This window comes from Gorilla gorilla, chromosome 14 (genome assembly GCF_029281585.2).
Source record: "Gorilla gorilla gorilla isolate KB3781 chromosome 14, NHGRI_mGorGor1-v2.1_pri, whole genome shotgun sequence".
In the NCBI taxonomy this organism is placed as follows: domain Eukaryota; kingdom Metazoa; phylum Chordata; class Mammalia; order Primates; family Hominidae; genus Gorilla; species Gorilla gorilla.
Genome location: NC_073238.2, coordinates 105,885 through 130,207, shown reverse-complemented (window position 1 = coordinate 130,207; position 24,323 = coordinate 105,885). Strand labels below are relative to the sequence as shown.

The 24,323-nt window shown below is 40.3% G+C and overlaps 1 protein-coding gene across 3 annotated transcripts; it reads right to left on the bottom strand.

Moving 5' to 3' along the window:
- Positions 1-270: 270 nt before the first annotated feature.
- LOC129530594 (complement C1q tumor necrosis factor-related protein 3-like) lies at positions 271-23,748 on the bottom strand. Of its 3 annotated transcripts, none has more exons than XM_063697073.1 (6): positions 23,361-23,748; positions 16,187-16,298; positions 13,845-13,999; positions 9,301-9,430; positions 4,473-4,572; positions 271-1,313 (listed from the first exon to the last, which is right to left on the bottom strand). In XM_063697073.1, exons 1-6 carry the CDS (start codon positions 23,661-23,663, stop codon positions 1,154-1,156), a joined length of 960 nt encoding a protein of 319 aa, XP_063553143.1. In that variant the 5' UTR covers positions 23,664-23,748; the 3' UTR covers positions 271-1,153. The 3 variants fall into 3 exon arrangements, with proteins under 3 accessions (XP_063553143.1, XP_055233317.1, XP_063553144.1); XM_055377342.2 differs by having other exon boundaries at positions 23,580-23,748; XM_063697074.1 differs by having other exon boundaries at positions 13,946-13,999; positions 23,400-23,550.
- Positions 23,749-24,323: the final 575 nt, after the last annotated feature.

Below are 24,323 nucleotides of genomic sequence, written 5' to 3'. Positions count from 1 at the left end.
GTATGTGATAAAAAACCTCTTTCCTTACAGGTATTCAGATTGTATTTGTGAGCCCTCTAAACATCAATGTCTTAAAGGGTTGACATTATAACAATGGAATAACTGAAAAGCGAAGTTTCTGGAGTCATATGACCCTGCTGTGTGCCCAAGTCACCTATTCACATGGCTGTTCACATCATCTGCATGAAAATATTTTCACTTTCTGTTAACCATAGTGATTTACAATTCTATGACTATTAAAGTTTATTAAAAACAAGTTTAGAAACTATCTTTAACAAAGGTGTGTTTATTTCCATATATTGCTCATTACATTTTTCTTGCCACAGTTTTATCTAAAGCCAGGTCAAAATTTTTCTCTAAGGTATTTATTAGTAGTGTATGTTCTTCAGATATAAAATCCCTCTGGTCAACATGCAACATTTGAATATCTATTGGCAGTGTACCTCTATGAGATATTTATGACATTTGTTAATAGTGAACCTCAACCTCCTGACCCCACATCCGAAGTTGGGGGCGATGTGGGGGAACATACACAAAATTACAACACATTACTGGTCAAGCACTTTATAGCTAAAATCTATTAACTTTAAAATAGCACTGTATGTGAATTCAGAGTTTTAATGTATTTTGTGGATCAAAAGGAAAGGGTCAAAGGCTAAGCTGAACACAGAGGGCACTAAATTAGCTAATAAGGCAGCTAGTGCCCCTGTTCTTGCCCCAGCCCTGTCATATCACTACATCCGATTCTCTCAAATGTTATAAAGAATAATGAACTTAAAACTTCAGGGGTTCCTGAAAACTGGTATTAAATTAAAAGCAGAGCAGTCAAAATTCTTTGCAAATGACTTCTGTGATAGAAAAAAATATTTCCAACCTGCGTCAGAGGAGAATTATCTTTTAGGTGCCAAGGAAAGAGTGATAAAGATGCTGAGTATATTAGTCAAGGTCATCTGAGAAGACTATTTTGTGGTTGATTCTTCTGAGCCCCTGAGTTGTCCAACATTATTGGTGTACCTGTAGCGTGAACAACATTGTAACCAATAATTTTTTGAATACAGCAATGTAAAACCCTCAACTTTAATGTTCCCTCAGATCATAACAAATCAGCTCAGCTACAAGTCTTCCCCAAAGTGGAGCTATTCTAGTCATATATTTACTTAGTTTCAAAGAGCAGGAATCCTGCAAAGGTGGAGAAGTGTTGGTGGTCCCCATGGAGAGCGCCATTGCCCATTCGCAGCCAAACCTCATCCCCTTTGGCTAGCTTCAGCACAGCATGATTGCTGGATGTATCTGATTTGCCGTTCATTTCATAGCTGGAAAGAAAAAGAGGAACAAACTACTTAGTCTTTGCCATGAACAACCAACTCTTCACCAAAGTCTGTGCTCCCCTTCTCTCCTTCCCACAGGTATAATCCTGTGGCTAAGTTCTCTAAACAGCCTGTGAGCAGAAATGACCTATGTGCCACTTCTAAAGCTGGCTAGTAACACTCTCACAAAATCCCTCCCTGCTCCTTCTTATGACTGTCTGGAATGTTCATGACAATGACCAGAATGATCTTAGAAGCCATATGTTGAATACTGGGTTCTTGGAGACCGTGTGGAAAAGAGCTCTCTCTCTTCTCTGCTCCAACCTGGAACAACCTTGGGCTGTTTGATGAGAAGGAAAGAAAGTTATATTATGTTTGAGCTATTCCACTGGGTTTTTGTTACAGTAATTTAGCTTCCCCTAACTAAGCTAGAATTTGGTACAAAAGGAGGCTGCTCCGCAACCCAAATAAAAATAGGCTTGCACTGGCTCATGGTCAGGCAAGGAGCAATGGGGAAACAAATATCATGGTCTGGGAAAGCAGAAGATCCATGTTACACTGTGCAAAAACATTTGGAAAACGTGATAACTTGGAAGACAGATCTAATGCCTGTAGTGTAAGAAAGGGAAGTAATCGGAAAAAGCCAAAGTACTCTTTACTGCTTTTAGAAAGATGTTGCTACAAAAGATGAGTTAGGCAAAAACTGACTTGTTTGAAGAAAAGGAAGTAAATAGTGTCTACATGGTTGGGGCCTAACAAGGTTAAAAAAGCCAGGTGTCTTTATATCTGGAAGAGCAGTGATAAAGTTGATGTTTTTTCCTTAAGACTACTCATTCAGCAGCCATAAAAAAGAATGAGCTCATGTCCTTTGCAGGGACATGCATGAAGCTGTAAGTCATCATTCTCAGCAAACTAACAAACACAGGAACAGAAAACCAAACACCGCCTATTCTCACTCATAAGTGGGAGTTGAACAATGAGAACACATGGACACATGGAGGGCAACATCACACAGCAGGACCTGTGGCAGGGTGAGGGGAAAGGGGAGGGAGAGCATTAGGACACAAAACTAACGCAAGCAGGGTTTGAAACCTAGATGATGAGTTGATAGGTGCAGCAAACCACCATGGCACATGTATACCTGTGTAACAAACCTGCACATTCTGCACATGTATCCTGGAACTTAAAGTAAAATAATAAAAAAAAAAAGACTACTCATTCAATCAAGTAGACACAGCTGTGGCACAATTTGATGGATTAAAAATATTGCCTTTCTGCCCAAATCGATTGCTTTAGAAGGCCTCAGGGTAACTCCATTAACTTGAGAGAAAGGCATGAAGACAAGGAATAGCAGGCTGAAAACTGTCAAGAAAAGTATATGGAGTGTGGTTTAGTAACACATGTAACTGACTTCACTTAATCTATTTAACAAATGAAGTAAAAGCCAGCTAAGTAAATAGAGTAAAATCGAGTAAAAAACAGAGTAAAAGCCTGCTAAGTAAGTTTCTAAGGAAATGGGTTTGCCAGAGACCCAAAACCGGACTCAAGAACCTTGGGCTGTTTGACTCAGCTTTCAAATTTGCACCAGCAGGAAGTGGGCTGTGAGAGAGCCTTGAGGAGGCCCTGCTCACCTTTCAGATGTGCCACAGAGAAAAGCAGATAAAGAAGACCCTCCTAGAGGACAGAACCAGGAGCCAAAGAGAAAAACAGCCAACAAACCAATCTGATGAAAAGGACTACTCATTGACTGACTCAGGGCTTTGAGCTGGATGCGTTATTTGTGCTTCACAGGCTGTCTCCCATAGGGACAGAGAGATGGGGAGACACGTATTGTAAGTGTAAGAAGAAGAGTTCAGCAGATATTTGGAAGCCAGAGGGCAGAGAAGGTTAGCTGTTCACCAGAATCCCCTTTCTTCTGTTCCATTGGCACTGCAATTCCATGTCACCCTTGCATTTGTTGGGTGGAAAACAATGTGACTAAGTTCTCTGAACAGAATTCCTGATCCATAAATATTTCCACAAGCTTGCAACAGCAAGCTTTTCTCTTTCTGACTCTGGCAATGACAATGACCAGAGAGAATTTCAAAGTCAGTTTTTTTGTTTGTTTGTTTGTTTTTTGTTTTGTTTTGTTTTTGAGATGGAGTCTCGCTCTGTCGCCCAGGCTGGAGTGCAGTGGCGCAATCTCAGCTTACTGCAAGTTCCGCCTCCCGGGTTCATGCCATTCTCCTGCCTCAGCCTCCCGAGTAGCTGGGATTACAGGCGCCTGCCACCATGCCCGGGTAATTTTTTGTATTTTTAGTAGAGACGGGGTTTCACCGTGTTAGCCAGGATGGTCTCGATCTCCTGACCGCATGATCTGCCCACCTCGGCCTCTCAAAGTGCTGGGATTACAGGCGTGAGCCACCGCGCCTGGCTCAAAGTCAGTTTTATAGACAGCAGAGCTTCTTTCATCAGCCTGGCTTCCTCAAAAAACAGGAAGAATAAACCCACTCCCAACCTGCACCCCTCCTACAACCCCTCATTCTTTCTCAACCTGGAACTCTTGCCCTGGACTGGTGAAGAAAAATCAACCTCTAGCATGTTAGAGTAACTGGATCTCTTAGTTGCAACAATTTCATCTACCCTAACTCATCTTTCTGTCTTTTGGCATTTCAAATACATCTTCCCACTCAGGTAAGGCTCCAGAAGTAAACACAGCAATTATCACACATCATCAAAAATAACAGGGAAATGATAACAGCCACAAAGTTTTTCATAGATAACTCATGGCCCTTTTAATTGTAAGAAAGGTGTCGGCTCTCTGCCTCTTTGCCACATTCCAAGCTAACATCAGAGGGCATGGGAGAATGGGAAAGCAGAAAAAGGGGCAGAGAGAGAGGAGCAAAATAATGAGTTATAAAAATAATCCAAATGACTGGTTATTGGGAGTGCTGCTAGTAATTAGTGCAAGGCCTCTTATCAACCTGCTGATGCTCAAGTTCATCAGATTTATTTTTTCCCAAACAATAATGATGATAATGTGGCCATACTGGTGCATGAGGGCTCTTATTAAGGATAGGGGCCATGTCAGGCTCTATTGACTGCTATACGCTTCCCTGTCATTAGGCATTCCTTGAACAAACAATGGCAGCATGGATGAGACCCATGACAGAAAAGACCACCCACCTGTACATGCTGAAGACTGTGTTGCCATTGTGCATAAGGTACACATACACTTCCTCAACATCCTCATGCTTCATCATGCTGAAGGTGAAGAAATACACACCTGAAAAAAGCAGGTATATATCCATGTTGATATTAACATGTTATACATTGAGGACCTGGAGATACCTGGAGATTTGCCAAATGCCTTCATATGTCTTTTATTGATATTCTTTGTAGTATGGTGTCTCTCCTTGGCCTTAATTTGCAGGAATGTCCCTTTATCTAGTCCCCTTCCAAGTGCTTTCAATGTGTACACTGTGTATCCCGAATAAGACTTAAAAGTCTTTAAGGGAAGGAGCCTACCTCATTTTAGCTGTATCTCACTGCCTTGTGCCCTGACAAAGTGCTTAGGGCAAAGTAGGCGTTGTTCCTGGGCATAGGTTAGCTATCATCCTCATGTACCACAGAACTCGTGTTACCAAGGTGCAGAGATGTTTGTGGTTGAACAACGATGCTCCATGACTTAAGAAAATGAGCAACTATAACAATATAACAGATGATTAAACTCACCAAAGGGATTAGCCAAAGATGAGGAAATCCTGGAGCACAGCACAAATGTTTATGAGTTCTAAAGAAACGGTTCTGGTAATTTCTCATGCTATTCCTTGTATGTTGGTGAAATTATGTACAATAAACAGAAAGACCCAACTTAGACTCAGCAACAGGACCTTGTCACTAAAAGTCTGTATCCTCTTCATTTGAAGAAGACCAACATATATTTTAAAAGATTTGAGTTTTTTAATAGGAGCCTAGGGCTCCTAATTGAAAGCAATATAATATGATCTAATATACTCTAAATGCTAGCACACAAGACACTTTCACTGAATGATTAAGAAGAATCCAATAGCACACAGACAAGACAAAAGGAAAATTTTTCAAACTCTAAATGATCTGGGATTTTGGTGTGCATTTTGGAAAGGTGAATGAACATAAGTCATCAAGCTCTTACTGATTTCCATGTTACATTTTAAACTAATGGCCTTTCAAGACAATAACCCAGAAATAGCTTTAATAGAAGATAGTTCTGTTTCTTTCTCAAAGGTGCAATCAAGTAAGATGAAAGTTGTAAGGGTGCCATGTCAATTCACCTGATTCTAAGTCAAATTAAACGAAGAAGTATGATGATGCTTTGTCTAGTGCCAGGAATGCATATTCAATGTTCTGGGAACAAAGGAAATGGCCTAAAAGTTTATCATGCCTATTCATATGCCTAGAGATTGGCCCACAGAGGAAAAGTAAAGGCAGATACAAATTAAAAGCCTCAAGGAAAATAGTTTATATGTGTTTAGTTTTTCACATTTTACAAAATTTCATATTAGACACATACACACACATAATTTTCAATGCCTCAAGAAGATAAAGCTGAAATCAAAATGACAGGAAAATATATTAGTTTTTCTTACAAAATGATGACTACTATTAAACATAGGTTGCAAAAACATGTTAGAAAGAGGAGACTAAAACACCAGATGGTGAATAAATGAAATGCCTGGAGTTGGAAATACCGAAGTGAGTATGTATTATACCCACATGTGGCTTTCCTGCAAGGGAAGGTACTGAAACCAGAGGAGACACATTTGCACTACGGTTTGGAGGTCTTTGTGTTGCTGTAATTTCAAAAACCAGCCTTCTCCGTCTCTTCACTCCCAAAGTTGAAAAGGACAAAACGGTCTTTTTGCAATCTATTGCAAAAATGGAGACTGAAACAGAAAACTGTGAGAGTCAAATGACAGTTGGTATCACTAGAAGCTGAACGTCTGGCCCAAGAGAGCTCTAAAAAATTAAATCCTTACTTAGGCTTCAGTTATAAAGCCATTTAATTCCATGGAAATGTGGACTAGGTATTTCTAGGCATTAATATAATCTGTGGCATAGATAGCATTTAACAGAATAGTTGTAAGAAAATTGTGACATAAACCTTCAGAGCAGAAAATCACATAAGAACATTTAAAGATGATTTTCATGACATTAAAGTGTGATGAAAGATTGCTTCTATCATTTCATATCTCAGTTCATTTCTGACTTAAACTGAGTAGAAAAAATGAATCAAGGTGCACTTAAAAGCATTTGTGAAAATCCGACAGGGCCACTGCCTCCATCAGAAGTTTCTTCCTTTTAATTCTGGATACCATATAGAGAAATGAGTAGAATTGAAAAACAAAAACCAGATAAGTATCCACGTTCTGCAACGCTAGGAGACTGGAAGAAAATCAATGAACTTCAAAAATACCTGTAAGTGCTGCCAAATGCCCCTGAGGGTGGACAGAGTCATGTGGAGATAACATGAGGTTGGGCCAGGCTCTGAGGAGGCCAGGTGGCAGCAGGTGTCACACAGTGCCAGGAGAAATGCACTCCCTGATAGTGAGGGCCACGTGGAAGAGCAATGCTGAAAACAAGCCCCTGTGAACAGGGCTGAGCGGAAGCAAGGCTGTGTTTGGGGTGATGGTTGCTAGATACAGTGTAGGATGTGGAAAGAGGACCTGCAGTGGCCAATCTCAAAATCTGCCAGCAAAAGAAAAAAAAGAAAAGAAAAGAAAGAAAAAAAAGGCTCCTGAAGGCAAGGGAACCAGGAAGTATAAGGCTGGCTTCAGAAGCTTTCATGGACCCAGTGCAGTCTGGAGAGGTAGTGGAAGTGTGACCAAGAAAAACGCACACCAGGGCCATACTTAAAAGAATCTGTTAGTCCCCTGGCAGCAGGGGATGGAGCCTTTGAGTTATCCAGTCTAGAAACTGCCCTGGTCCTTTCTTCACCGAGAAACTAGAGCATACAGCTGGTCTAGGAAAATTAAACTCATTCAACCCTCAGTTAATTTTTTAAAGTAGAAAAGAAAAGCAAAAATGACCCTAATGGATTAACAACACTCTCCAAGAAAAAATGTTGTCATGTAGTAGATGAAAAATGTAGCCATGAATTTATACTAATAAAGCAAATACCTCTACTAAAGAACATTATAGAACAAAAGGCGTGAACCCATGGTAGAAATGGCCAGACAACAAATGGAATGAAAAGCTGAGGGCATCAGAAAAACCTGGCGAGATCTGAATGAAGTCCATAATTTAGTCATAGTATTGTACCTAGGTTCATTATTTATTTTTATAATTGCACTTTGGTTATTTAAAATGTTAATAGTAGTGGAAGATGGTTAAACAAAATATGAGAACTTTCTATAATATTTTCACAACTCTCCTATAAGTCTAAAATTAATTCAAAGTAAAAAATTTGTAAAGTGGGATTTTCTATTTATCAACTATCCAGAAACTTGAAAGCACATTTTGTTGACAAGGCTATCAGGAAATAAGTGCTTTCATATCTTGACAATATAAGTATATTGGTACAACCCTTACAGGGAGCAATTTGGCAAAATTGATAAAAATTATGGATATGTTTATACTGATAATATTCCTAAAACTTTAGCCTACAGATATACCTGTAAGTGATCAATTACAAAGTGGTATATTCTTGCTGGCATGGTGGCTTACACCTGTAATTCCAGCACTTTGGGAGGCTGAGGCAGGTGGATCACTTCAGGCCAGGAATTTCAGACCAGCCTGGCCAACATGGTAAAACCCGTCTCTACTAAAACTACAAAAATTAGCCAGGTGTGGTGGCCTGGGTCTGTAGTCCCAGCTACTCAGGAGGCTGAGTGGGGAGGATTGCTTGAGCTTGGCAGGCAGAGGTGGCAGAAGTTGCAGTGGGCCGAGATGGTGCCACTGCACTCCAGGCTGGGCGATAGAGACCCTGTCTAGAAACAAACAAACAAAAAAAATCCACCACCACCAAAAAAAAAAAAAAAAAAAGCAAACTGGAAACAACCCAAATGTCCAGCAATAAGGGTATTCATTAAATATACTTTGGTACATTCAGCTACAAGAAAGATGAAGTAATGACGTGAAAAGATTTCTAAAATATGTTGTTAGTTTTTTTTTAAAGCAAGACACAATCAGAATGTAGAGTGTCCTAGCTTTTATATAGAAATATGAGAAGATATATTTGTATTCATTTGCATAAACAAACTCTTTTTTTTTTGAGACGGAGTCTCGCTGTGTCTCCCAGGCTGGAGGGCAGTGGTGCGATCTCAGCTCACTGCAAGCTCCACCTCCCGGGTTCCCGCCATTCTCCTGCCTCAGCCTCCCGCGTAGCTGGGACTACAGGCGCCCGCCACCGTGCCCGGCTAATTTATCGTATTTTTAGTAGAGACGGGGTTGCACCGTGTTAGCCAGGATGGTCTCGATCTCCTGACCTCGTGATCCGCCCGCCTCGGCCTTCCAGAGTGCTGGGATTACAGGCATGAGCCACCGCGCCGGGCCTTAACGTTTTAAATAAGTAAATGTATTACCTGCTCAATTTCTTTTCATTAAAAAAATAGGATCAGGCACTCCTTGAGGTGGTGGCAAGGGGAGGAAACAGTTATGACACATTTAAACTGAGAATTATGTTTTAAGGACTTTTAAAGTCAGAGGTAACTATGTCCTCTTAAGAATTATTTAGCTCAGTCTAAATCAGAGTTAATAATATTAATGACTATGGCCATATTTTTAAAACTATTTTTGTCTTTTCAGATTCTAATTCGTTTACTTTGAAATCCAACAGAAATCTATATGAGCTGTTTGGTTTAACTTGAATCAGAAAAAAATAACTACCTTAATGTCTTTCTTTATTTCCTGCTCCCTTCCTCCTTCTTTCCCTCCCTCCCTTTCTGCGTCCCTCCCTCTCTTCTTTCCTTCCTTCCTTAATTGTCTTTATTATTACATTGATTAACTCAATCTTCATCCTATGTTTCCATCTCACCTGATACTGGGGCCCCAAATCTACCAGTCATGACATCAAAGAAGTTTCCAATGTTGGTCTCAACACTGCTGAAGATAATCCCACTGTTCTGATTGCTGAAGTGGGTTGCCAGAGAAGCCATGAATGCAATCTAAGGAAAGAATTATTGGTCAATAAATAGGCAATCTATCTTAAAGAAGTCAAGTTTTTATGCAGATTAGTTTGTTAAACATTATACATAACAGCAAGATTGGGAATAAACATCAATCTATGGAGAAAGAAACAAATAAATTATGGTAATTCCAACATTTGAATGCTATGCAGCCATTAGATTGACAATGTCTATCAACAGTTCTGAACACAGGTTTCGAAGATTATTTGTCTTTCAAATGATTTTTGAAATATTAAAATTCTGTAATCAAATAATACCAGAAAAATTTAGGTGAAATTTTCCACTTAAAGCCGTGAAATGCACATTAGCAAATTCAAGGACCTGAGAAACCCTATAGCCAAACATTTTAATTTTGGTAACCCTGCATTATTTTTTCCCCAAAAGATATCTATTAATTTCTTTTTTTTTTTTTCTCTATAGGGACGAGGTCTCACTATGTTGCCTAGGCTGGTCTCAAACTCCTAGACTCAAGAGATCCACCTTCCTCGGCCTCCCAAAGTGCTGGGATTATAGGCGTGAGCCATGGTGCCCAGCCTATTAATTTCTAATGAAATTAATTCTTTGAATACACTTTGAGAATTCTTGATGCTGATCTAAATGTGCATCTGTATAAAAGGAGAAAATATCTTCAATATGCTGTTTACCCAAAAAGTAGACAACACAAGATCATTATTATCTGATACCAGCCTTTATTAACTGTGTCTGTGTGGATGGAGTTATTGTGTGGGCAATTCAGAAAAATATCTGCAAGAATATTCTTGAAATTATTAATAGCAGGTCTTTCTTGGTAGAAGTTTCGTGGGAAAGTTTTCCTTTCTTCATTACACTTATAATTTTCAAGTTAGCGTGTATTAATTTTATATTCAGAAAAAAGATACTAATTTTAAAGCTATAGGATTGTATTTATTTATATGAAGAGACATTTAGGATAGATTGTCATTCGTGAAATAAAGTAATAATATGTATATATGTTCCCATCATATTTAAAAGTAACATGTATATAAGTATGCATAAATCTGAAAAGTTACATAACTGTATGTTAACAGTAATCATCTCTCGGCATGTTTTATTATTTTTGGCCCAGAACTTTTCTAATTTTTTTAACAATGAAAAGATATTACGTGAATAACCTTGAAAAGGTAAAAAGGAGTGTTTGCAGTTATCTAAAATATAGAAAAATGGTTTACTAAAATTAGCAATCTTTTTGAATATTAGAACAGCAAAAATTTCTCAGCATGATTTTGGACGAAAAAATGTCATCTTGGAACTGTAAAGTTTAGAGATGGGAGAATCCGAGAAGTCATTTAATGGTCAACACCCATTTCTGGGAATGGTTACAAATACTTTATGTGTAATCTTTTAAGGGACTTTGAAAGCCTCTGCTTAATCAGTAAAAGATCAGCAAAGAGAATTAACTTGAGAAACCTGCTCACAGTGGCAACCAAGAGGCTCTATGAGTTTGGGAATAAGGCTGTCTATTTGTGTCCAAAGATATGAGATTAAGGTCCACCTCTCTTAATTCTGTCACTTGGCAATTGAGTAATTAGTAATTGGGCCTCAAATTTCTATATCCCCTAAGTGGAGATTGGGGTAGTACTCTTCCTCCTCTTGCCACCCCTACTACTATTGTTACCACCTCTATACTACTAATATCCAAAGACAGGGTTGAAGTTCAAAATACAAAATGTTAACAATAATTTAAAAAGCCTTGAGACAATTCCACCTGTCAAGAAAAGCTTTTGTCACTATTCACAATAGCAAAGACATGGAATCAATCTAAATTCCAGTTGATGATAGACTGGATAAAGAAAATGTGCTACACATACACCATGGAATACTGTGCAGCCATAAAGAAGAATGAGATCATGTCCCTTGCAGGAACATGGATGGAACGGGAGGCCACTATCCTTAGCAAACTAATGCAGGAACAGAAAACCAAACACCGCATGTTCTCATGTATATGTGGGAGCTAAATGATAAGAACACGTGGACATATAGAGGGGAACAACACACACTAGGGCCTATGGGAGGATGGAAGGTGGGAGGAGGGAGAGAATCAGGAAAAATAACCAATGGGTACTAGGCTTAATATCTGGTGATAAAATAATCTGTACAACAAATCCCCACGACACAAGTTTAACTATGTAAAAAACCTGCACATGTACCCCTGAACTTATAATAAAAGTTAAAAAAAAAAAAAGAAAAGCTTTTGCTTAAAACCACCATTGAAGAATGAGCTGTGAAAGTCAAAGTTAATCCTTCATCCAAATGAGTCATTGAAACTGAGTGTAAGTTAGATTAATAAATTCTTTAATTTGCTGGGACCTTGAAAGAATGTGAAGTTCCCTCCTTCACAATCTGCATAAGACCCAAATGATTGTATTGCGATTTTAGGGTAAAATAGCTGATGGGACAAATTTAATAATTGCCCAGAATGTTCTCTATCAAACTGGCTACTCTAGGGCCCCTTCTCCGTGGTTTACCATTCATAGGTTATGGGTTAGAGTGTCTAGCTTTGAGATGTTTATCTTCTGTCTTATTAAATACCTTAACCTGGCTGAGTGGCATCTCTAGCCTTTTTGTTTGTAAATTTCTACTGGCACATGGATCCCAGGTTGCTGAAATTATTAAACAGCATTTGGCTAGGCACAGTGGCTCACACCTGTAATCCCAGCACTTTGGGAGGCCGAGGCAGGCCGATCACTGGAGGCCAGGAGTTTGAGATCAGCCTGGCTAACATAGAGAAATGCCGTCTCTACTAAAAATACAAAAAAATTAGCCAGGCATGGTGTCACGCACCTGTAATCCCAGCTACTCCAGAGGCTGAGGCAAGAGAATCGCTTGAACCTTGGTGGAGGCTGCAGTGAGCCAAGATCACACCACTGCACTCCAGCCTGTGCACACACACACAAAACAACACAAAACGGCTTTCATTTAAAAGTTGCAAAACCCACACATAAGAGTAACACCCTAACTATTCAAGCTATTTTAAACTTGAAAAACCAAGGCCCAGAAAAATGATGGAACTTATACAGGGTCAAACTACCACCATACACGCACAAATGAAAGACAGTTTCCCCCTAATTGATCTTTCAGGCAAGAATCGCTTTATAGTCTAGTTCTTCAAAAATCTCTCATGTTGCAGTACTTTATCTCAGTTACTTTATTTTTACCCACAAGTTACTTTTTTTGGGAAGACACTAGTCAGAAAGCAACTTAATTTTTAAAAAATGCTAGTTTTCAATGCTGATAGAAGTCCACCAGAGGGGATCCATTTCAAAATACTAGCCCTCCTCCACCTTCCAGAAATAACCCAAAGTTAGTAATTTTTCTTGTGACCTAACCTCACATTTACAAGTTTAAGATCTTGTTGGCAATAAGAACTTTAATGATCATTTAAAAGAGAGATAAAGAATAGGTAAATGGGTACTTGAGCCTGGAAAAAAATGTACAGTTTTAACCTCATAAATTGATTTTTTAAACTTTATGCTGAAATGAATGTAATCTGGTCTGGAACACTGAGTGAATGGCTCAAAACTGAAATTCTCCATTGATAAAGAAGATTCTGACAAGAAAAGCTCAAGTAAAAATTATACCACAAGGTCAAGTGTGGTGGCTCAAGCCTGTAATCCCAGCACTTTTTTGGGAGGCCGAGGCAGGCAGATCACTTCAGGCCAGGAATTTGAGACCAGCCTGGCCACCATGGCAAAAACCCATCTGTATTAGAAATACAAAAATTAGCCAGGTGTGGTGATGCATGCCTGTAATTCCAGCTATAGGGAGGCTGAGGCAGGAGAATTGCTCAAACCCACGAGGAAGAGGTTGCAGTGAGCCAAGATCGTGCCACTGCACTCCAGCCTGGACAACAGAGCAAGACTCTGTTTCAAAAAATAAACAAAAATTATACCACAAAATCTGAGTTGAGAGAAAACAATATATATCAATATTTATGTATGGATTAGTATATGTAAATACAACAATGTTAATAAATACAATATTATAACTAGACATTTCATCATTCCATTTATATATTTAAATGTTTATACATTCAAGTTGGCCCAAACCCTTATTACATCTTATTACATTCTTAAAACATCTTATTTGGGAAAATAGGAGATAAGTTTATATTTAGGGTTGCCTTGGATTTGGTTCTATGAGGGACTTAGATTTCACCCTTCATAAATGTCTCTCCTCCCTAAGAATAATATCTAAGTCCTCCTTTTGGACAGTATGGGCCTTATGCAAACATCCTGTGATGTAGATGAACAAACTGAGACTCAGATTTACTCAGGACTGGGGAAGACTTGAGGAAGCGCTCGAACATCCTGATTCCTGACCCCTTGTGGTCAGGCAGGTTGGAAAGCCACCAGGAGATGTACTGAGGATGGTTTACCTGAAGTTCTGGTGGAATCCCCGGGTAGCCCTTCTCTCCTTTGGGGCCATGCTGCCCCCGCTCCCCTCGAGGTCCCAGGTCACCTTTGTCGCCCTTCTCACCTTTGGCTCCTTCATGACCAGTGGCTCCATTGTTGCCATTGTTTCCATGGTTTCCTTAAACAACCAGACATCATCACATGAGGAAACCCAGTCACTCATACTTACCATCCATTTCTAGACATACTATCCAAACTCAATTATGAAAGGGGACCATTCAAAACAATCCCAAATATAACCAAGGGGTATCATCATCTAAATAGGGCAACAGGCTCTGAAAGAAGCCTTAGATACCCTAAAGCTCCAAAGCCTGTTTATCCTTTGAAGCAAGGCTTGGAGGAAAAATTGTGTAGAATTCTGATTATCACATTATCATTTAAAATAGCAAAGATTGGAAACCACCTATATAATCACCAATACTAGGAGGGCATGACATATTCTAGAAACTATGTTATATAGTCATAAAAAAGAAGGCTGAAGAAAAACATTTAATGATATAGTGATATTCATGATATTTTTAGATTTTAAAGTCATAAGTGGCCAGGTACAGTGGCTCACAACTGTAATCTCAACACTTTGCGAAGCCACGGTGGGAGGATCACTTGAGCCCTAGAGTTTGAGACAAGCTTGAGCAATATGGCGAGATCCCGTCTTTACAAAAATAGAAATTAAAAAATTAGCCAGGAGTGGTGGTGCACACCTGTAGTCCCAGCTATTTGGGAGACTGAGGCAGGATGACCTCTTGAGCCTAAGAGGCCAAGGCTACAGGGAGCCTGGATCATGCCACTTCACTCCAGCCTGGACAAAAGAGCCAGACTTTGTTTCAGGCAAAAGAAAGTTATGAGTAAATAGAAATAACATGATACTATCTTTGTTTGGAAAAATATGTATTTATGTATTATATCCATAGGGAAAAAAAGACAAGAATAAGTTACAGAAAAATATTCATAGAGGTTCTTTTCTAAATGTGGAACATGAGTAATTTTCATGTCATTCTGTATATTTTTCTGTCTCTTTGAAGTTTTCTACAAAAAACACATCACTTTTATAACTGGGGAAAAGGTAAACTCATTCATTAAACAAATTACAGCAATGATTTTGAAAGCAAGAGTTGGAAAACAATTTTAACTTTTCCCTTTGCCACCAAGAGACAATTTCTACACCTCTTTTTTATTTTTAATATTTGCTAAATTTCAGGCTTTTTGCTGTTTACTTTGCATGCTACCCTTGGTTGGTTATCATACCAGGCCTACAACCCTACCAAATGGATGAACTTTGACTGTGTTTACAAATTAATGTGTTCAGTGACAAAGCCATTTCCTGGTTAGAAAACATTTAACCAAGGCCAACCTTTTGTGTAACCTCAGAAGAGTTAAGACCTGAGAAGATTTTACAAGGGTCGAAGTAGGCCCTACCCTACATCATTGCTCCTGCTGGCTGCTGTCCTTGATGGCCAATGACATAGATTCCAAGCCAGTAAGTGTAGTTTAAAGTTTAACATAAGATTTTCTTGCTGTAAATTTGGTTTTGTGCAAGAAGCTACTCAAAAGTAGAAAAAAAATTGAACCACATTTGATAAATATTAACATCAATGAGAGTAAGTCACAGAAGAGCCAGTGGACTTTGGCCAGACCCTGAGATGAGGTCCTACCCTAGGGATTAACCTGAGGATGAAGACAATAAAACCCAAGATAGGCTTGGGAGCCCTATATTAAGGAGACCTGGGCTACCCTTTCTTGGACTGACCCAGGGTACCAGCAGGCCCGCGGCACTCTCCTGTGCCTGGTGGCATCGGCACAGTACAGATGACTGAACTGCTGGTCTAGTGGGGTCTGATGTAGCTCCAGAGCATTCCCCATACCACTACATGGTACTGGAGCCTAAAAATGTTTCCATGAGGCCAAGAGTGGCATGAGAGTCAACTGAGAGATGGCTGAACATGGAGAGATCCTGAGACTGGAGGAAGAAGCACTTAGCTGGACCTAGAGTCGCACAGAAGGATGCACAGCTCAGTGACTGGCATTGAGATGGCTGAAGCCCAGAGCAGTAAGCTTTTGGCTCTACTCTGCCCTTCATAAAGCACGCTGTGGCAGATATACTGGAACGGAGACTATGACCTGGTCGTTTCGGACTCGATGCTGTTGAGGAGCCTCCCAGCCTACGAACCTGGTATTCCAGGGTGCCAAGAATCTAGCGGATCCTTTGGATCACACAGAAGTGATCCCAAATTATTTAGCTTTGCCCTTTGCTCCTACTTTAGCTCAGGCTGCAATTAGATTGACAGTATGTCTTGCTCATCCTTACCTGGAATGCCAGGAGGGCCCGGTGGCCCAGGGGGGCCTTGGTAGCCTCGAAAGCTGTAGTCTCCATGACAACACTTACTGCAGTCTGGGGGTAGTCCTCCGGTTTGTGGAGACTAAAAAGACAGAAAGAGAAGCTTCAGAAAAAAAGGTACTTGTGAGCAATTAGGATTTTTAAATTTCCACTGGCCTTGGCCCTTAGGTAAGCTTAATTCCAATCGAATCACAGCAAGATCACAAAAGATGGGATGGGGTGGAGATATCAATGGCAAAGGGTCAGGGAGTAGCTAAGGTCAGTTGATGATCAAAGGAAAAGGCAACAAGAAAGTCAGTAGAGGAAGATGCTCTTTGAAAAGCGTGTGGGTGGGGGTGGGAAGTTGGGTCCTATTTCTGGAAAGTGCCTTCCTGCTGCTACTGTAACAGCAAAGGAAGAAACTCCTTCAGAAGTGGACTTGGAAGCCTTTTCTCTTTTCCAACTGCCATAGCCCCAGATGTAGCTAAATTGAGTAGATGGTCCTCAAATTACAAGAATTATCCACTTTAAGCACTGTTTTTAAATGCTTACTATATCCATGATACTGAGTTAAGAGCTAGATTAAGATCTCTTAGAAATTCTGAATAGTAACACTAGTTTTTCAAACAGCCATAGCACACTTAAATTGTCTTAGAAAACGAAGGAAATAAAGTATTTTTTAGTCCAATACATTTATTTACTTATTTAACTGACAACTAGAAATTATATATATATTTATCACATATAACATGTTGTTATAAAATAAGTACACAGTGTAAAATACTAAATTGAGCTAATTAACATATGCGTTGTCTCATATAGTGTTTTTGTAGAGAGAGCACTTAAAATGTACTCTTAACAATTTTCAAGAGTATAATACATTGCTATGAACTATAAGTCCAATACATTTTTATTATCTACATCTTGAAACAACTTTAACTTTATAAGTAAATCAACTATTTAACATGATTTCTATTTCACACATTCCACTTTAAAATGTGAAATGATTGGGCCGAGAATGGTGGCTGACGCCTGTATTCCCAGCACTTTTGGAGGCCGAGGCAGGTGGATCACCTGAGGTCAGGAGTTGGAGACCAGCCTGGCCAGCATGGTGAAATCCCATCTCTACTAAAAATACAAAAATTAGCCAGGCACGCTGGTGCATGCCTGTAATCCCAGCTACTTGGGAGGCTGAGGCAGGAGAATCACTTGAACCCAGGAGGCGGAGGTTGCAGTGAGCTGAGATAGCACCATTGTACTCCAGCCTGGGCGACAAGAGCAAGACACAGTCTCAAAAAAAAAAAAAAATTGTGAAATGATTATCTCACTGTTTGAACCAATATTTAATAAGCACTTAATGGGTACTAAACACGCTCAAGTATGACACTGAGTGAAATGCTTATTTATCCAAAGATAAATTTCTAAAATATATGTTTACCGTCAAAGAGCTAAAGACCTAGTGGAAGTTGATTGACAGAAGAGTTAAAGTTGCTTATGAAATTTGAACTCCCATCTAAACTGGCAACTTGCCTTTTAATTATGTCATACAAAATACTTGTGGAAATGTTCCTAGACATCAATTATAATTCAACGGTCTTTTGAAAACAGCATGTTGTTGCTAAGAGAGTCATGAAAAAAATGAAGCAAAGGAGAGAAAAAGGAGACACAGAGGGAGGAAAAAAGAATGTAAAATTCAGGTTGTATTTGTCACTAAAAATTTAAGCCGAGAACTGGATCAAAACTTCACACAGTTAAACATTTAGAACTTACTTTCTTTTCTTTAATAAAAAGTGGGCTTGAATTTTGTTCTCACTCTCTCACCGCTTTGTCCTAAAATTTTCCACCAAGCTATTCAGGGAAAACACTGAACAGTATCTGTAGCACAAGCATTCTCCTGCAACCTCTCAGAACCCAAGTCTTGCCTGATCAGGAGCTATAACTTAGAGCTAACTCCTAGTCTTGTCTTCAGTCTACCAGGCTCAAACCTGGACAAGAACTAGAGTCTATGAAAACCTTCTGCCAAATTGGTAGGGGAAGAAAAGTCAACTAAAGCCATTGGTTTGAGATGACGGATTTCATCTCAGGGATTTTAGCTGAGGGATTTCAGGACACTTGGAAAGTCAAAGACACCACGGCACAACCCACCTTCTAATCCAAAACTGTAATCTGAGAAGGAAGGATTCCATATTTCCTGTTATGCTTTTGCCAATGTGAAATTCAGCCTTTTAAACCTCAGAAAATCCAGGGCTCTGCCAATGATGAATTTTAAGGATGGAGAAGGGAGGAGAAGGAGGGAAAATCCTCAAGTGGAACCATCGATGTAGGAATGGAATGGAAATACTGAGATGCTTAGGAATGTTGAAACACCCACTGGACTGAAACCAGAATTTCCATCATGGTGCTGCGTGACCTTAGAGAAGTCGCTGTTCTCCAGACATCTTTTTTTGTTTGTTTTGTTTTTGGCTATTAAATCAGAGGATTGGATGAGGTGGTGTTGGTGCACAGAAAATGACTCTTCAAAATACGTGCTTCAGCGTGTTGAGTGCTTTGGAAATGGAAGGCTTCAGAAATAAGCCACGAAGATAAGGTGAGCACAGGGACGATGGAAGGCTCTGCGGAGCAGGACAAAAGCCTGCTCGATCTTGATTTTCAGTATGAATGCAGGTCATGAGAGAGGGGCCTCACGATCCTTCTGAACTTCTGAACTTCGGTGTTTTAAGAAAGGCGTATAGGAAGAGCTATCACAACGAAAACTGGCTTGTGGCAAATCTCTTATTAAAAAAAGAGAGAGAAGCCTCAGATCCAAGGTCTCTCTCTGACCTTTCCCTGCCTCCCAGTCTCTCTGATCTTTTTTCCAGAAGTGCCGGGAGGGACTCTGTCTGGAATTTCTTTATTTGACTAAGAAAGCGTCTTTCCAAAAGAAATGCAATTGTCTTAAGACCCCCTCCTTAGGAATCTCATCAAATAACCAGGAAAGATCAACCACTGGAGAAGTGAAGAGACTGGGAGTCATCACAAGGCTCAGACAGGCTTTTTTTCTATTTCCTGAGGGCAGCTAGGAGCCATAATCTGGGAAGCTTTAAGACAACCTCTGTTCACAGTAAATTTCTCTCCCTTCCCTTCTTGACACTGTTACACTAGGTAGCTACTCAGACATGAGCAGGGTAGGGGAGGGCTCCACCTGACCAGGAATGTCAGGTGATCATCAGGTGATGATCAAGTGGCTTTTAACTGTTTCTCTAAAATAATAATTGGTTGCAGCCAGTGCCGGGTAAAGGCAGTCTTCCTAAAGATAGCAAAAACCTGAAACTGGTTATCGGCAGCTTCCCAATAAGATCTCAGGAGTTGGGCAAGTGGGCTCAAGCATGTGCATTAAGAGGCAAAATGGCAGAGTTTAATTGGCAAATGACCTCCTAGGGGCATTTGGCTGGTAAGGGAAGAATACCTCAAGTGAGCATGGTTACAACTCCAGTAAACATACTATGCATGCTCACCTCCCAAGTAAGTGCTGGCAGGCCACTACACATGTGGACAACCCACCCCAAGGGAAGAATCAAGGGAGAAGTAACGCAAGACCCCAGAAGTATGGCAATGTAAAAAAACCCCAAGTCAAAAGGTCAAACCGTGCACTTGTCTTTCAAGTTTCCCATTTGGCCCTTTCCAAGTATACCTGCCTTCCTTTTGTTCCTGCTCTAAAACTTTTTAATAAACTTTCATTCCTGCTCTAAAACTTGTGTTGGTCTTTCCTTCTGCCTTATGACCCTCAGTGGAATTGAGGAGCCAAGAATTGAGGTTGTTGCAGAACCGTATGGATTCACTTTTTGTAACAACACCTCCCCCAGGGCTCAGAGGAACTTTGTAATCTACTTCTACATTCCCCAACTCCCTGCTACCCTACGTGGAAGGGTGTGTAAGCATGCATACCACATTGGGCTATTGGGAAATCATCCCCATGCGGTATGTGTGTTTCTCCTATTGATCTGCCTTTGGACGGTTAATTTTCAGAGAATCTTCAGAGGATGAAACAAGAGAAGATTTCCCACTTTTTCCCTACAATCGTCTTGCATTTGTTTCCAGCTCTACAATGCAAAGATACTAAAGTATTTTCCAAAGCCTCAAATAATAATTTAGAAACATTTTGTTTTTAAAGTCTAGTATCTAGGCACAAGAATTCAGCTCCAGGAGATGAAGTTGCTCAATGCTAGAGCCAACTAGGATTGGAAGTGCAATACCAAGCTACTTGAGGGCACTTTGAGGGCACAGAGCTGCCACCAGAACAGTGAGAGACTTCTGGTTGCTACTAGTCGAGCACCTCGTGAGAACCCTTCAGCAGCATTGCATTACATGTTCCTTCCTCTGGCCTTGTCTTTCAAAGTTCAGTTGAATGGAGCAATGCTTTTGCATTGTCAAGTCTTTTGCTGGAATTCTGAGAACAAGTTGGAAGGGATGTGTTAATTCAGAAGTTTTCTCCTAGGTAAGGGAAAATTACATGTAGGTAGTTGCTATTTATGATCTCCTTGTTTATCATCCCCTTTCCCAAAAGCAGGACAAATGTGTATGCAAAAGGCAGGTAAATTTGCAGCATGCGAGAAAGAGTTTGTCTCTAAGAAATGCTCCACCAATTTTGCAGATGGAGGCCTAGGGGTAGTGATGCAGAACTGAGCTCTATTACTAGTAAGTGACTTCTAGGAAGGAGAGTCATAGCTCCTTTTTTTAAACCTCCTGCCCCAAAAAAAGGGAAAAGAAAGAAGAAGAAGGGAAGTGGGAGGAGGGAGAAATGGGTATCCGGGAGAAGGAGGGGAGATTGACAAAGGTGAATGAAAAAGAGCCTACAGAGAAGAAAATACCAGGAAAAAAGAGCCCAGGTCTGCCCACCCCAGATCTCCGGCCATTGTACTCCACCATGAACCCACAGCTGGAGCATCTTTCCAGACCATATATCTGATTACCTCACTGTCCTGCTATGAACAAACAAAACCTAGCTAGCAAAGCAAAATCTAAGCTCCTAAACCAGCTAGCGGAATCCTTCTTGGCACTAAAATCGTGTAATGTCCCGTCGTCCCCCCAACCCCCACCCCTGCATCCCCAACCCAGGAGCTTCAGCCACAGCCAACTCCTCACAGGCTTTCCAGTCTCTGTTGCAGCACTTTTTTTTTTTAATTTGCTGTGGATAGTCATTCTTTTAATCTCATCTTTTAAGATCCAGCTCAAAAACTATCAGTACTTTGACACTTTTGCCCAATTGCCTTTCATGTACTGACTTTATTTAACACATGGAATTTAATTAAGCTTAATTTAATTCACAAAAATTCATCTCTACTACAGCCCTTCAGGATGGTTTGGACATGGGAGCTCAGGCATATTTATCTTTATATATCCCTGGGCCCCTTTTAAAGTTTGGTACAAAGTAGAAGCACAAGAAATACATGGGAACTGAATGAATAAGAGGAAAATTGAATTATGATCAAAGAAGAGGGACAGGGGAAGTAGGAAAAGAAGGAAGAACATAGCACAATCCTAAATTCAAACTGTGGTTTCCATAGCCGTTGGTAGAGGAGTTGTATTGAAAACTTCCAGAATGTCAGTAACTCTAAATATCCTCAATATCTCCTGTTGGTGGTTTGTTTGAAAATACTTCAGGAACCTAGAAGGTAGAGTGAAGGAGAAATGTGATTTGAATTTCAGTGGCCTGCTGGGTGTTGGTTGTCAGGACACAATGACCAAAGACAACCTTTAACTTCCTTCTGCTTCCTCTGGGGGAATCACACTGTCATGGCCAGGAAAGATACCATCTGTTGGCCAAGAAAGATACCGTGTGTGAAATGGAAAGTCCAGATCAAGTCTTGGACACAAGTGAAAATATCTTCACCACAGAACAAAAACAAACAAAAACCCACACACAAATTAGTGTTAATCATTACCCTTTAGCCAAAAGATTGTCAGATGAATAGACAATCTCTAAAAGTGGCTTTCAAAAGATAGGATCATATTTAGAGATTATCATTTCTTCCGTGGCTCCTTAAAGAAGCAATTTTCTCTGGATACATCCCCCACAGAATGGTTTGGGCAACTGCCTTGTGTGGTCAAGTTAGAAGTTCTGGGTTAGTTTCAAATCTGCAATTGATTTTGTGTGTGATCTTGGTCTGACCATATAACCAAACAACCAACCCAAACTTCTGAATCCATAGTAGGAAGGATTTAGATTTCAATTACATGAAATTCTTCAGGTCCTATTTAATGCATTAAAGTAATCAAATCTTGTAGTAAAAACCTGTATGTTCAAATATCATATAACTCAAAGTAACTTTTCTTGCCCCCTCTGACAGTTTTCAGCATACCAGATGTCTAGAGGGTAATTCAAAATATGTCTCTTCCTGTACTTAATATTTTAAATTACATTGAGTTTCACCAATTTGCAATTCACTATACTGAAATCTTAACTCACTCTCATACTACCAAGAGTTAAAGATATTTCCTTAGAGCTGAATTTATAACCTGAGCAATAGATCAAGTCCTCTGTGATTATCAGGCATCAAATCATGCTATAAGGTATGCATTTCAAACAGTTTATTTTTTATTTAACTCTTTAATTCTTTTCAAAACAGGCTTAACAGAGAGGCTTAACAATCTAGAATGCTATAAATCAAATAAACAAGACTGCCATGAAATGTCACAGTATACTCACAAATCAAAGTAAAAAAACTTTGATTGCTTTTGACAAACTCAAAGGGCAGCTTTTCCCTGCCGGAAGGGATTAAGAAAGTCCAATTCTCTTAAGAGCAACAAATGATTGTCCACAGTGACCGATCTGTCTGCATGGGTCAGCACTCCTTTCCGGACCAACAGAGCAAGAAGGAAATCAAGTCCCAGCACAGCAGGAAGCCGGCTGGCCAGTTTCCCCTTTCTGATGGGGTGATACTACGGCCACCATCCCATCACATCATTGCTGCCTCTGCTGATTTTCTAACAGAGATCGACAGTCTCTCTTGTACCCGACAGCAATCCAGAAAGAGATTCACAAGCAGCTTAGCGAACTTCTCGAAAGCATTCATTGATTCTAAGAATCTTAGCCAAAAAAAGAACAACAACAACAACAACAACAACAACAACAACAACAAAACTCATTAAGCTTTCACAAAAATCCTTAGCAGAGAATTCTGAGTACCTGGCCCCAGAATGTGGTGATCTGGGCTAGGTCGTCTACCTCGGGGTGCGGTAGCTCATCTGGTCTCAGGGATTTTAGGTCTGTAGAAGTGTTATTATCCACAGTCCCAGTTTTAGGATGGCTCCGCTCTCTCACTTTCTCCCTCCTGGAGCCGCTACGGCCAGTCTGCTGGTGGCTTTGCACTATTCTTGCCACCACTGTATTAGTTCTTCCGCTCACCTCCATGTATTCATCTTGACACAGGCAAAAAGGGAGGAAAAACAAAGCCAGCAGTTGCCAATAGACGAGCTGCCTCCAAAGCATGATTCTCAACAGAGCCCCAGAGTCTCCCCGAAAAGACAGCAGGGCTCCAGGAGCGTGGTCTCTTCGGGCAGATGCCAGGCCTGGAGCTGAGAGCTGCAGCGGTGGAGTGGTTTTATACTTTGGTGTGTAATAAATAAGGCTGTAGGCATGCCAGAGTGACAGCAGCCCTCCTCCCCAGGCAGAACAGCCCCCATTCATCATTTTCCCACACCACAAGCAAGAACGATTTGTGTGCACAGTTCCCAGTTGGCGAAATTTATAAATGTCACACCTTGGCACGTTTCTGTTGAAGTGTGAAGAAAATGTACACAACCAGCTGGGAACAGAGAGCATGTGTCCAGCAGTTTGCTTTTGTGATTAGACATGGAAAGGCTGTGTATTTGCAGTCTAAAAAGCCTTTTGGAAAAATCTACCCTTGCGCTTGCCAGGAAATTCAGGCTTAACTGCATCAGTTTTGTCTGAAATGGCAGTGGGAACCCATTCAGGGCTTTCACGACAGCTCTTGCTTTCTAGTTGTACTGTTAGTATTTCCCCACTTTGGCCCACTTAAGGTAACTCATTTCCCCTTCCGGATACCAGTGGCAGAAGGCAGTTGGTTGCCTACAAAACACTGAGCAGGATTCAGGTGCAGTGTCTCTGGGTTTAGCAAAGGTATTTCAC